The 15,623-nt window shown below is 41.5% G+C and overlaps 1 protein-coding gene across 3 annotated transcripts in view; it reads right to left on the reverse strand.

The window, feature by feature from the left end:
- Positions 1-15,052, reverse strand: part of LOC133491736 (polypeptide N-acetylgalactosaminyltransferase 10-like) — a 38,449-nt gene extending 23,397 nt beyond the window's left edge. For 2 of the 3 annotated variants that reach the window (XM_061803285.1, XM_061803286.1), the window contains exons 1-3: positions 14,772-15,052; positions 3,104-3,206; positions 1,720-1,858 (exon numbers count right to left, since the gene is read on the reverse strand). In XM_061803285.1, the coding sequence (XP_061659269.1) occupies positions 1,720-1,858; positions 3,104-3,206; positions 14,772-14,933 (404 nt within the window). In that variant the 5' untranslated portion in view covers positions 14,934-15,052. Of the gene's footprint in view, positions 1-1,719; positions 1,859-3,103; positions 3,207-4,246; positions 4,323-14,771 lie in introns of those variants that run through there. The other variant, XM_061803287.1, reaches the window with a different exon arrangement.
- Between the last annotated feature and the right edge of the window lie 571 nt (positions 15,053-15,623).

Consider the following 15,623-nt stretch of genomic DNA (forward strand, 5'->3'; position numbering starts at 1 on the left):
GACTGTGTAGCGATCGCTTCATTTCAGGTAGGAATTATTCTTCTCAATCTCAAATTCCCAGGAAGTATTTATAATGCCAAGTTGGCTCATTTGAGAACAATGCGTTTAAAAAAAACAAACAGACAAAGAAAGAAAATGGCGGAGTCGTCTCCAACGTACACGGAAGCGTGTTGCAGCCACATGTTAAACATCTCCCCGACAGACAGTTTTTCATTTTTTTTAAAATATGCGTTGTTCTCAAATGAGTCCAATGCGTGTTTAAAAAAAAGAAAAAAAGTAGGTTAACGTGTGGCCGCAACACGCTTCTGCGTACGGGGGCTGAAGCCTATCCCAGCGGTTTATATTCTTTTTTTTTTTTTTTTTTAAATATGCATTGGACTCATTTGAGTACAACGCATGTTTAAAAAGAAAAAAACCATCTGTCGGGGAGAGGTTTACCGAAGTTTAACGTGTAGCCGCAACTCGCTTCCGTGTACGTTGGAGACGACTCAATCTTATTTATTTATTTTTTTTAATGCATTGTTCTCAAATGAGCCAACTTGGCATTATAAATACTTCTTGGGAAATGTTACGGAGGAGCCGACTCGCTTGTCCTCTTTAGTTAATGAATGCGAGTTCCTGTAAAACCAGGGGTCATTTATTGAAATATTGGTATTTGTATTGAATACTAGCTGAAAAGATCAATGGATTTCAGCAAAGGTTAACGTGTAGCCGAACACACTTCCGCGTTCACGAGCAGTTTCCCCCTTGAGAACAGATGCAGCAACCAAGTATTTGTATGCGTCCAGACTTTTCTACGCTTTCAAACTTTTCCTTGTAAATCTCGACGACTTAACTCACCAGATACATGTGTAGATGCAGTTGTCCAAGACAAGCGGAAGTGCAATTTCTTATCGGCGAAAACTCCGACTTCGGCATTAAATATGGGCCAAGTTTATTATCACCTTCGACATGTTTAACAGTATCAGACAAAACTCTGGGCGTCGTGCTATAAGACATATTTTCGTGTCGTCTCCAACCGACTTAGCATTGAACAATGCTCTGTTTGACCGGCAATATGGCCAGTCATGTGATTTCGGTGACGTAAGTGCACGAGCTCTATAGCGGATGCGAGGCTAAGGCAGATTTTTTTTTTTTTTTCAAAATAATACTCCTACCTGACTAATAGGGAAAAGTTTCTCTATTAACCACTTTTTTTTTTTTTTGCAGACCAATACCAAATGGTCAGAAGGTCCACCCCCACAAAAATCACTCAATAGCGACCTCTCGAAAAAATTTCCCCCTAACGGCAGTTTCATAAATTGAAATAAAATCTGATCGATATGCTAATTATCACAACAAGTCTCAAGGACCCAGGACCAAAACTGAACAGGAGGTTGGTCATATTGGGGAAAAGTGCTACTCATGAACCTTCCCAAATGAGACTATTATTAGATGCGGAATACTAAATAGCAAATATTTTTTGCCTGTGCAGCATAATGTGGGTTGAGGATAGTGTCAAAGCTTGATAATCAATTTGATGATTTTCCATTTTAAAGGGCTCTATGAATGCTGCCTAGCAACAAGTGACCACTCAAACTGAATCCAAACAACTATGTTGCCGACACTGTTAACAGGCAAAAATTCATTTCCAAAATGACGTTTAGTAATGTCTCCCGTTATAAATGACTTGTTGCATGCATTTCTTTGAATATTCATTCGGGTACCGACACGACTCACTTTGTGTGGCGGATGTCCGGTACGGAGCGGTTGAGTGAGATGCGGTCGCTGACGTAGATGTTGAAGCCGTTCTCCCTGTAGGCCAGGTCCACGCGGTCGGCCTCGGAGATGGGAAAAGGTTTTCCCTGTTCGCCATTTCCTACGGGAGAACATCAAAAAGAATGCACAAGCTCTCGTTAAATTCCTCGTAACGGCGGCACAAAAAAGGAAGATGACACCTCTACAAAATAGGCCTAACGTCCCCGTCTTTATGCGCTCGTTTCAAGTGGCGTGTCAAAGTAGAGGTGTACCATTTGGCTCTCATCAAGGCGCGCAAAAAGCAGCGAGGCCCGATCCACAGAAGGAGTTCATCAAATTACACAGAGCCGCCGTGTTCCATTAAGTGGAAACGATCTGTCGGTAGCCGAAGCGAGCGAGGCCCTCGTCTTAATAGCTCATTTCAGAGATCAACTCCTCTAATTAACACTTTGCTTTTGCGCCGTGTGGACGGATCACATTTATCTCAAGGCTAAGTCGAAGCGCGAGAAAGACGTCGCTGGAATTCGCCCCAAAATGGCTCCTCCGTACCAATACGGTCAACTTCCTGTTCAATTTCAGCCATGGCTCCCTGAGACTTTCTTAAGTGAAATTTCATGTGAATCTGTCACAGTGGCGCCAAGAGCGAATTTCTTTCCAATGTTCAAATGGGTGCTAATGCGTGAGTTTTCAGGGAGATCATATATGAATAAACATAACCCACCCAAATGGGCCCGATTCTCCACGACAATTACTTAAGCATCGCTATTTATCCATCCTCCTGGTCCCCGTGGTGACGTTAGTTTCCCGTTTAACACGACTGCAGGAGCTCAATTACGTCCTCGCTCGCCGGGCTGCTAAACATTCTTAAACATTTTTTCATCTTACACCAAAGCAACTGCCCGTTTCATTTGGAAGGAAGGATGAAGAAAAAAGTTGCACTTCTTTGACATCACCGGAGTAATTGTTTTGTTTTAAATCATCACCTCCCACGGGCGACCTGTGCCACGTGCTCTCGTGATAATTTAGTCGGATATGAAACTAAAATGAGAGTACTGTATGACACTCATGAGGAGACTTATGCAAATCTAAATGTTTTAGCATTTTAGTGTCATCCATCTGCGTACCGTACGTGGATTTAACTTGGTAGTAAACTCTGGGTACAAATTCTTGTCTTTGAAGGAACCTTGGAAACGGTAGAAAAAGAACAACCAGAGATTTTTTTTTCTTTTTTTTTTTTGTGCTGCCCGATTGGTGCCAATTTCTGTCTGACCTTGAAAAATTTGTTAAAAAACAGTAAATTACTTGACAAGCAATATTGCATTTTTTTTCCAACTCTCTCAGAGACACAGATTTGATTTTTCCTCACCGACTCTCGAGGCGTCTCTCTTTATGGCGTTGTAGTCGTGCCAGTCCATGCGCCGCACGCCGTCTTGCCCAACCTGAGCGACCTTCCTCATCTGGTTTAGCCGCTGCGGTGAACGACATCCCAAAGGTTTAATTCAACACGTTCAACATAATCGACATTCGCAATCGACACGACTGGATCTCCTCATTAGGGACTGGACCTTTCCGACCTGTCAATCACGCGTACAAAAATAGCCAATCAGATAGCTGCATTGTCTTGAGCCCTGGTTTGACACGCCCCTGCCGCCATATTGTCCCACAAGAAATGCTGGTTGTCAATAGTGTGCGCTTGGAAAAGTTAATGTTACGAAGAAAATGGTCCTCAGATGCAATTCTGATGAAAGATATCCTGCTAGGCTACAAGGGGTTGATTGATTGATTGATTCATTTTCCAAAGCCTAAATTGCAGTTGAAGAAGTGTCTACGATGGATCAAAGCTTGCGGAAGACCTCACGTACAACTAAATGTGGACAATATCAACAAACACAAGGCTGTATGTTCGAAAGTAAGCGAGGGAGAAGTATTTTCTCTCAGTTTGATTTCATTATTATCCGTCTAGGAGAATAACTTTCACTTTTTGACCTGCCGAATGATGTGTGAGTCGGGTTAGTGATATGTAAATGCGCCGCATCATGCAAGACAAATGTCTATTTGTCCGTTTGTATCACATCAGACTTTTAAGACAGAGCACTAGATTCGATTACGAGCCAAGTCAAACTTTTTCATCTGGTCACTACGGTACTGACCGAGTTAATCGCCATTGTTTGAATATAGAAAATCGAACCTAACTCACTTCTAAAGTAAAAAAGTGCTCACCTTGCTTTACGTGTGCAGTACGATTCCGCTATTTTATCCTGCTGGATTTCAATATGACGTTTGTGAGGCGTCAAACTTTTTTTGCATCGATCGCCAACGTTTCGCCCTAACGCTGACATTGCGTCCTGCTCTGTCCAAAATCTTAATTCCGTGCACGTATCCTTGCGTGAATTAATTGAGGCCTCTCTGTAGAACTCTCTTGGACAAGTCTGACGCATTTGGCAAAAAAAAAAAAAAAAAACATACCGCAATATTATCTGGAATACGTGACAGAGAATCGACTTCAAACCTGTGCTGTTCAGTCGCCATTTTGGAAGCTTGTGGGACATGGCTGAGGGGGCTGAGCTTATGATCGCCATTGGAAAGGTCCATTGTCGTGGCCAGTGTGGCTTCTTTTCCTCATTTGTTCGCTGCAGGAAATTATGATTTTACTAATATTAAACTTTGATTGAGTGCATTTATGATTCAATGCATCCGTACGTACGACAACTTTGAAGGAGATTTGGAAATGGACAATTAAGTATAAAAAAAATAGTTGCTCCAAACCAGAATGCCGGACTTCCTGTTTTTTTTCCAGCCAAGGTTGCTTGTGACTCTTTTTATTTTTTGATCTGACCATTGATCTGAACAAATTTCATGTTAATATGTAAACCTAGCTCGGTAATTTTTGGTGCGTTTACTCATGTTAGACTACCAAATATCATGTTGGGTCGCGGTTAGAAGAAACACGACGACAAAGCTGCGAAGCAATTTCCAAGAGGACCCTAAAAATATTTGCCCGGGAAACAGATGGGAAATGCGGAATGCGGGGGATGGGATGTGAGAAACTGGCAGAGGGGCACACGAGGATATGGAGCATGAATTTGTCTTCAACCCCACTGGGGCAGGCTGCCAGACACACACAAAAACACACACATCCTCAAATGCAGGCAACAATTATAAATCTGTGTTTTAAAAAAAAAAAAAAAAAAAAAGTCACTTAGCACTAATGCACAGCTAACAGAAGCGGACATAATAATCTGGCATTCAACTGATTTCAATTCAATTTGTATTTTCTCCTCTTTTTCCGCATCATATCATTGCACAACGAAACAACTCGGACAAACATCTTCACCGAATAACGAGGAAATACAATAAAAAGCCGAGATGGTATGAATATTCTTTTTTTTTTTTTTCTTCACAGAACTGACAGATTGTTGAGAAAACGCCGATTTCATTCACTTTCGCGTTGTTTGCCGCGAAGGTGCCAGAGGTCATTTGTGCAGCCGCACTGCAGGTCAACGGACCAGAATGCATTGCAGCAATAGGAACGACACAATGCATTAAATGCAACACCGGAGTGCGATTTTGGGTTCTGAAACCCACAAATATGTACGAGAAACAAGGCCTTGTAGTTTGTTATACAACTGACCCTAGAGCGGCTAATCAGAACTGCTTATCCAATTAAATCGTCATTTTCAAGGATTTATTTTTGTAATTCTCCATTTTTCCTTGGAATATGACCGCATTTCTCGCCTAATACTTTCAAGAATAATGCTACAACTTTTGTTCAATCACAGTGCAACTTTTTTTGTAGGTTTTTTTTTTGTACTACAGTAGTCCACTGCTGAGTCAAGTATTTATTAAATTTTATTTAATTTCTAATTGTCTATCATGAACATCCTTGCAATAATTCTGAAATCTATCATGGCTTTTTTTCTGGTCATAACATTACTCAAATAAAGTTAAAAATACGACAACTTTTTTTTTTGGACTTGACTTTTGTCACCTGGCATTACAAAATTTTTGAAATTGTAATATTCCAACTTCATTCCCCTCACTTTTTGCAAAGTCTCTTACTGCAGTACTTCACATCAATGTTGCAGATTTTTCTGTTATCAAAATCCTTGCAATTTTGCTGAAAGCATTTTTTTGGGGCGAGTTTTTGTATTTCTTCCCCTCCGACTGGATTTTAGTAAAATTGCAACTTTAATTTGATCCTTTTGCGTTTGACAAATTAAACTCCAGGTGACTGTTTAGTGAGTTTCTAAGGATGATGCACGGCGGGGCATCTGTTCATATCGTTGGCTTCACAGTTCTGAGGACCGTGGTTCAAATCCCCTGGTGTGGAGTTCGCACGTTCTCCTCGGGACTGCGCGGGTTTTCTCCGAACACTCCAGTTTCCTCCCGCATTGCAAATACATGTATTAATTGGACACTCTAAATCAGGGGCGTCAAACTCATTTTTCGCATGGGCCACATTGTTGTTCCGGGTTCGCCTCAGAGGGCCGTTATGACTGTGGAACAAAAATATGTAATCATCTCATCATATTTACTGTACATCATCAATACGTGAACTGGTTTTGGAATCAGAAATCAAGGGTAATGTGTCAAATATTCCCGTTTGGTGACACAAAAATGCTTGTAATATCTCAACTTTATCATTCAATTTTGATTCAGATTTTTACAAGATTCATGGAAATTGAGCATTGGTTTGGTAAACTAGGGGATGTGGGTCCGTATCCCACTGGGGCCACCACTCCCTGAGAAGGGTTGCGTCAGGAATTGCATACGGCGTAAAAATTGTGCCAAACAAATATGTGCGTTCACCTGAGATGACACACTCTGGCGACCCCTTAACGGGACAAGCCAAAAGAAACTATGGAAATTGACACTCTAGATTTGGCTTTGCAGGCCACGTAAAATCCTGTGGCAGGCCAGATCTGGCCCCCTGGGCCTCGAGTTTGACACCTGTGCTCTAAATTGCTCCTAGGTGTGATTGAGTGTTAATGGTTGTTTATTTCTATGCGCCCTGCAATTGTCTTGCAACCACTTCAGGGTGTACGCCGCCTCCTGCCCGATAGCTGGGATAAGCTTCAGCACTCCCTTGACCCTTGTGAGGATAAGTGGCTCAGAAAGCGGTTGGACGGATGGATGTATTTTTTATTGTAGCACATGGAGCAAAATAAATAAATAAATCTACAATCTGACCCCTTTAGTGGAACCGTTGTAAGGAAAACGTTCACCTCCCGTGGTCTTCTTTTGATTGAGCAGCGATGAGCTCATTTAAAATGACGAGGCGGGTTGTCCTCGACAAAGAAAGCAGCCGACCATTTCCAGGAAAGGACATCACGCATCTTTTCACTCACGCCGGCTCCGACCTTGCAAACCAACGTCGGCAGGATGCGCCTCTCAGACAATTGCAGATATAGTATGGGAGGGAAGAGTATCGGGGAGGGGGGGGTGCCGTTTCAAATACGATAACGAGTTGCTGCGCTGAGTAGAACACAGAAGAAGAAGAAAAAAAAATAACACCCTGTCTTCACACTGTTGCAATCAAAAGCGCAATCTCGAGAGCTCACAGCCGCCTTTTGATGCGACCCTTTATGCCAAATAACAAAACACGGTCTTGACTAGCAAGGAAAAAAAAAATTGCTTTTTAATGATGGCTCATAAAAATGCTGCACATAGAATAGCAAAGTCAAAATGGACAACAAAATTCTAAATTTGACTTTACTTTCATAGCAGCACGTTGTTGGTAATTTTATGACTTTAGTTACATACTTTATGTCATATTCCCGCTTCATTATCTATAATGTTTTTTTGTAATATTTTGGCTTTTTTCATATGTTTGTATGTTTTTATTTTTATGGTAATATTAAGCTTTTATTTATTATTATTATATATTATTACTTTTCTCCAAATATTACAGTTTTATTCTCACACCAGTCTGTCTTTTTCGGGTAGTTTAACAAAAACAAATTTTCATACTACTATGATGTACTTCTCATAATATTAAAGCTTTATGTCACACTTTTTTTCAGGTGTTTTTCTTCCCACAATATGATATATTTATCTAAATATTTATTATCACAACAATATGACATTTGCATTCGGTAATATGAGTTCATTCTTGTAATATTTACTATTTTTCTTGTCATATCACAGCTGTTATTGTGATAGCCGTATGGCTTTTCTGTGGTAATATTACCCTTTTTTTAAAAAAAAATACATTTACGGTTTTTCCCTCATACTTTTACAAAACACAATTATGCATTTATTTTCATGTCTATGTGATTGTATTTTCATATTTGATATTTTGTAATCAATATTACACCTTTATTCTCACAATAGCATCACGTTATAACGGTTACACGATGACACTTTTCCCCTAACATTACGGCTTTATCCCGGGAACGTTCCGCCTCCATTTGAGCCAGGAAAAAACCTTGATCTCACATCGCAGGCTTCCTGTGAATCTCGCGTTTACCTCGCAGCCGCCTCTCGCCTTTTTGGATCTGTCGCCGCGGACAAAAGAGGCGGCGCAAACAAAGCCATTTGTCTCGGGACGGCGCCAAATCCTACGGTTAGAGCGATAAGACCGCCGCATCTCCTTCATTCTCTCTACGCGCCGACGTGGTCGATGCTCTGCTTCCTCCCTGCCACCAACTGAGAGAAATCGGTCACTCTTTGGTTCTACAAGGACTCTCACTGCTTCATCTGCTGCTAATTCCACGCTGGACCCCCAACGCCTCCCCCCCACCCCTAGGATGCAATTACCTTCCCACTTCCCACCACTGCTGGCTTGGGTTCGGCTACTTCTCGCACAAGGGAGTCAATAAGGGCTGAAAACTTGTTTGGAGCCCTTTTGAGGGCATCCAGAGCGAAATTAGGGCCAAGGACATTGAGTAGTTTTAGAAATGAGTGCAGCATCCGTTTAGATTGTTGGCTTCACAGTTCTGAGGACCGGGGTTTGCATGTTCTCCCCGTGCTTGTGTGGGTTTCCTCCGGGAACTCCGGTTTCCTCCCACATTCCAAAAACATGCATTAATTGGACACTCTCAATTGCCCGTAGGTGTGATTGTGAGTCCGGCTGGTTGTCTCTATGAGCCCTGCGATTGGCTGGTAACCAGTTCACGGTGTACCCAGCCTCCTGCCATTTGATGAGGATAAGCGGCTAAGAAAATGGATGGATGGATCATACTATCGATTAATCGAGTAAAAAAACGTTTTGTTTTTAAACAAAATAACATGCGGATTTTAAATGCCGGTATTATTTTTGCCCACTTGCTTGCCATTCTCACATTCTATAATAATAGCGAACATCTTTTTAGTTTGTTTGTGATGAAATTAATAGTTATTCGATGAATCGTTGCAGCTCTAACATAAATTACAACATATAGTGTTGCCTTAAACTTTGAAGAACGACCCAAAAGGTTGCATAATCTGAATTTAAAAGTGATGGGGTGAAAACGTTTGTAATAACTTTAAACCATTAAAAAGGTAAGAAAGTATTCACACTCCTGATCACTAAAATTATAATGTCCAGTAGAAACTCAAAATTCAACATCTCAAAAGGTTGACAAATTTGGGGTAAGTTCATCACTAAAAATGTGAACATTTCAAAAGTGTATAATTCGAGGTGAACATTTCAGACAATCACAAAAAATATATATTAAAAAAACAAAAGTCTTGAATGAAAACATTCTGAGAAAGTTTGCCTCGCGAAAACAAAGGTCCAAATGTTGTCAATTTTGGAAACCAACCAACATTTTCTGATAAAATTTAAGATATGTAAGAAAGTGTTGTTTGTTACCATGCCCTTAAAATTTGGAACGGAAACTTCCATCCATCAATTTTCTTCACCACTTGTCCTCACGAGAGTCGCGGGGAGTGCTGGAGCCAATCCCAGCCGTCAACGGGCAGGAGGCGGGGTACACCCTGAATTGGTCGCTGGCCAATCGCAGGGCACATTGAGACAAACGCGTATCATACTCACAATCACACCTACGGGCAATTTAGAGTGTCCAGTTAATGTTGCATGTTTTTGGAATGTGGGAGGAAACCAGAGTCCCCGGCGAAAAACCTCACGCAGGCACGGGGAGAACATGCAAACTCCAGCCAGGCGAGGCCGAGATCGAACCCTGGACCTCAGAACTGTGAGGCCAACGCTTGTTGGGCTTTGCTATTGCACATAAAATATACATTGCTAACTCAATATTTAAACATCCCCCAAACACTGTACTAAGAGGAACATTTTTTTTGCATATATATGGGAAACCGAACAACTAATCAATTAATTTGCAGGAAACATTTTACCTGAATAAAAGTGTCATGTTGAAATTTCCCCGCTTAGCTACTTGTAAACAGCTAATACCCAAGGCAACATGCCGCCATTCATCTTTTGTTTTGCTTGACGTTCTGGAAACAACACCACAATAGACAAATTATGAACAAAAGGCGCGTCCCCGCCTTGTGTTTGGCTCATCCCGGTGGGCTGGTACGACTTCATCGGAGTAGCTAGTAAAAAAAAAAATATAATAATAAATAAAAAAAAATAAAACATCCGCTAATCCCATTCAGCCTTTTCCCCACATAAGTCTTGTTAGAGCCGTTTGTAGAGCACATTTGCTTCCCCTTGTTGGTTTGCGTCTGCTTCACTCGAAGATGACACGGCGAGCGCGAGAAAGCAACCGAGCGAGATCAGAGCGGATTAAATGCGACGAGACACGGCCTGATATGCCAGATGAAATAGAACGCCGCGGAACTACGTTCATACGCTGCGTCGCCCCCGGGGGAGTGAGATGAAGGGGGGGCTTTCTCCCAGAAGAGTCCAAATTGGGATTTTTATTACTGTTGTTTAAAAAAAATGTCTTCAACATTTTAGCAGCAAGCTCGAAAATGCTCGAAGAGGGTGTTGATGTTGGCCAAACCAAAAATGCAACACCCTTCACTACCATTAAAAACTGTAACGAAACAAGAACCCCTCCAACTTTTCTCCAGAACCGACAACGCAACATTTTTAAAATGCCTCAAACATTGCTGGGAACAAATTTGAATCACAAAAAAAAAAAAAAAAAAAGGATATCGGCATTTTCCGGCGCCGTCCGCTGTGCGTTGACGTTGCGTCATGGACTTAGCGTATGTTGCCCGTTATCTGCACCACCGGCGCCCAAAGCGTTTTCACAGGTTCATCCAGATTTGCACGCATTCATCCGATAATAGGCAGTTGCTGCCATGCTGGGCGCTGCCAGGCGCACTGGCATCAACTCAGGCTTCGGTGACTTGCCCAAAGATACTTCGACAGCGATTATTCACGATATATTGCGAATTTTGTGTTATACTGTTGCGTTACGCCTTTGTACTATGTTATTGATTTAAGCCGTTGTTCCGGCAGTGATGCCATTCCTTCCCACCTTATGTTATTACCTTGCACCATAACATTACCATATGTTACGTCTTTACATTACGCCATTACTTTACACTCTTTCATTATGTCGTTAAATATTATTACACAATATTACATGGCTACTTTGTGCTACTATATTATGGCATTATGTTGTTATTACTATACAGTTACGACTATATTGTTACTTCAGCTTGTTCAGCTGGGCTGTTACGTTAAATCACGGTTGTCAAACTCAAGGCCCGGGGGCCAGCTCCGGCCCGCCGCATGATTTTATGTGGCCCGTGAAGACAAATCCGACATCTCAATTTCCATGAGTTTTCTGAGAATCTCTAAAATTATAAAGGTGATCTATTGCAAGTATTTTCGTGTTACCAAACATGAACAACCCATTACGCTTGATTTCTGATTCCAAAACTAGTTCATAAATTTCATGTGTAAATATGATGCAAAAGATTTTCATGGTTTCACAGTCATAACGGCCCTCTGTAACTACAATGTCGCCCCTGACAAAAATGAGTTTGAGACCCTTGCTTTAGACTGTTATATTACACTATTACATGCAGCTGTTGCGTCAAACTGTTACACCAAATTCCCACGTTGTGATGTCACGTTACGCTGTTACATTGCATTATGTCATTACATTGTTACGATACCTTGTGTTACACCAGGGGTATCAAACTCATTTTTGTTGCAGGCCACACTAGTTACACTTTACCTCAGAGGGCCGTTATAACTTTGAAACCATAAAAATTGTGTACAGCCTCATCATATTTACACATGAAATGTATGAACAAGTTTTGGAATATGAAATCAAGGGAAACAGGGTTTTTCAACTATTGTTGTTTGGTAACAAAATGCTTGCAACATCATAATGTTATCATTTATGATATGACAATTTGACATTTTGGTACAGATTTGAGTAAAAATCACGGAAGTTGATTTGCCTTGGTGGGGCGGATCAGGACCCTGGGCCTTGAGTTTGACACCTGGATTGTAGGCTATTACGTTACGCTCTTATATTACATTTCTACATTGCAGTGCTATGTTATGCTGCTATAATGCACTACCACATTCCAGTGACGATGTTAAATTACCCCATAACATTATGCTGTTATGTTGTGCTAACGTCATACTGTTATGTTCCATTTTTATCGTACACTCTTATGTTACGCTGTTACATTACAGTGTTACACTACATTGGGCCGTCACATCGTTACAATGCTACGTTACCTTGTTGCATTACCTTGTTACGTTACGTTGTTAGTCCACACTGCTAAATTGGACTGTTACATTGTTAGCGAAATAGCTTATGTGACGGTGTTACATTACAATAATACATTGGGCTTTGCATTACATTTTTGCGTCAGCATATTGGTATACTTAGTATAGGTGTCAACCTCGATGCCTGAGGGCCAGATCCGGCCTGGCGCATAATTTCATGTGGCCCGCGAAGCCAAATCATGTGCATCAACTTCTATTATTTTTGTCAAAATATGTGCCAACAATTCAAATTGTCCTATCATAAATGATAATGTTGAGATAATGCAGGCATTTTTGTGTGACCAAACATCAACATAGTTGAAGAACGCCTTCCCATTGATTTCTGATTCCAAAACTAGTTAATAAATTTCACGTGTAAATATGATGAGGCGGTTAAAGCATTTGATGGTTTCACAGTCATAACAGCCCTCTGAGGGGAATCATAACGACAATGTGGCCCACGACAAAAATGAGTTTGACACCTCTGGTGTACTAAATTAGGCTGTTAAGTTACGATGCTACATTACACTTGCATTACATTGTTATAGATTGCAACGTTGCATTACGTTCTTCAACTATGATGTCACCTAGTTACGTTGACATGTTACATTACACGTTTATGTCAAGCTGTTATGTAATCTAACATTGCTAAACCAAATTACACAGATGTGACTTTTCATTTAGTATGTTCAAATCATCAATATGTGTTTAGTGTATTTTTATGTATTTTCTCAGGGACTTTGTTACACCAGATTGCAGCATTACATAACACTACATTGTCATTGCAAACAAAATAGTCCAGTCCAGTCCAATATTTTTCCAGACAATTTAATTATCGCCTTTTCCAAAGTAATCCAGTCAAACTATCATTGTCTGACTTTAAATGACAATGGAGACGTTTCTGTGAAGTTAAAAAAAAAAAAAAAGTTCGAGCAGGATCCAAAGTAAAGTACTGCATGCCATTGTACTGAAATAATTAAAAAGCCCAGAATTAATTTAAATGTGAGAATCTCTGAGAGTTCCTTAAAAAAAAAAAAGCTCATTTATGAATAGCTCCCAATTGATAAATGGATCAATTCTGCTGTGATGGCATATCACGTAATTAGTTATCAAGGCGGTTAAAAATCGCCGGGGACCACAGAGGCAATCTATAGCGGGAAAGGGGAAAAAAAAAAATCTTTTTCAGGGAATGAAATTGGTTCCACACTTTCAATAAAAATGAGATGTGCGGCATTAAAAGAGTAATTAGGGATAAGGTCACGGCCGACACCCATTTGCAAAGACATTCATGAACTGCACTTTTTTCGTGGAGCATTTTCATTATTAGCCATGAAACACATACAGTTGACCGTAAACGGCTCAATAATGAACGCTACGGGGTGTTCAAGGCGAGTCAGTAATTGACTATAGAAATTATTGCTTTTCTGTATTAGGGGAAAAAAAATGAACAATCTGCTCATATTTTGTCCTAAGGTGGATTCCACTTCCATTGCCCACTTTAAGGATAGGATAAGGGCTCCAGTTATTGAAAATGGATGGAAATGATCCGGTACACTGATTCTACTGCCAAAAGTCAACTGAAAAAAAAAATGGAGAAGTCTTCCAGGATAGACTCCAGTCATCGAAAAAGGAAGGAATTTGTATGAACTGCTTACCCCCCCCCCCCCAAGTCAGCTGGAATAGGCTCGTGTTCACCCGACAGCCTTATGGGTACCTGCACTACAGAAAATGGATGGACGAGCCAGCTTCTCTTGCCAAAAGTAAACTGTGATGGGCTTCAGTTATTGAAAATTGAAACGATCCGATATTGAATTTCTCTTGCAAAAAAAAAAAAAAAAGTCAAAATGGGTGAAAATTATTCAATCTTGCACTTCTCTCGCCAAAGTCATCAGGCTTACGTGCTACCCTACTGAGTACAGAATGGATGGTAAGATGACAATCCAGGGTGGAACCCGGTTATCGTGCCAAACTTTTGCTGGAATAAGATCCAGATATCAGAACTGGAAAGATAATAATTTCAGACCCTGCTTCTCTCCCTTAAAGTAAGATGGGAAAATTCATTGATGACTAGCACCCTCGGGTGGACCTCGCTTTCCTTGTCAAAACTGAAATTCCATGTATATTCCAGTTATTTGGTACCCAACTTCTCTTGCCAGAAGTCAACTAGAATAGGTGCCAGTTGTGGGAAAAAAAAATGTAAAATTATACCACCAATTTCATTTCTTTCAAAAAATTTCTTCATGAATTGCGTATTGAGTCACGTTTAAGGTGTACTTAATATTGTGGCCAGGAGTAAAAGTGTTCCTTGGGTCACGAACCACACACAAAAAAAAAAAAAAAAAAATGTGACACCTACCGACCACCCCACTTCCGGCTCCGTTCTCACCTGTGTCTGCGGGCCGCCCCCCGCCCCGTCCGCCGCGGTGACCGCCGGTCTGTCGAACACCCGGTCCCGGTACAAGGACCACAGACCGACGTTAGGGAGGAAGAGGAGAGCCGCGATGAGCAGCCCGGCGAACTGCAGCAGCCGCTTCTCCTTCCGTCTCATCGCTCGGAGGAGGGAACTGCAAGCCGGGGGAACGTCGCGGCGGTGGCCGCGAGGAAGTGAGCGATCCCCGGCTGACTGTCTCGCTGCTTCTCGCCTCCTCCTCTCCTTTCTCCTCCGTGGACAACTTTCACTCTGAGACCCGACGCGCAGCGCTTTCAAAGTAATAGGCGCTCGGAAGCCGACGTCACTTCCGGTTGATTTTTTCACAATACTACACTTATCGGGAAAATGTTCCAATACCTCTCAAAAACCGAAAGCAATATACCGTTCTCTCCTTACTGATTATTTATCGGTATTATCACAACAGTGGTCGCCAACTTATACGTGAGACGTAAAAATGCTGTATTCATATTTGTCCATCCGTTATCCAAGCCGCTTCTCCTCACAAGGGTCACGGGAAACCCGGAGCATCTGCCGGCTAGCTTCGGGCGAAAGGCGGACTACAACCCTGAACCGGTCGCCGCTCAGTCACAAGGCAGGTATCGACACCATCACTGAGCGGGAACCGATCCAAAGGTAGGCGTGGGTAGCATTGCACCATCAGTGAAAGTCGTGTATTAATAATGTTTTCAAAAAATGAAGTATACGAACACAGACACATATCCATCCATTTTCTTAGCCGCTTATCCTCACAAGGATGGCAGGAGTGCTGGATCCTATCCCAGCTGTCAATAGGCAGGAGGCGGGGTA

The sequence above is a fragment of the Syngnathoides biaculeatus genome, chromosome 18 (genome assembly GCF_019802595.1).
Source record: "Syngnathoides biaculeatus isolate LvHL_M chromosome 18, ASM1980259v1, whole genome shotgun sequence".
Lineage (NCBI taxonomy): Eukaryota > Metazoa > Chordata > Actinopteri > Syngnathiformes > Syngnathidae > Syngnathoides > Syngnathoides biaculeatus.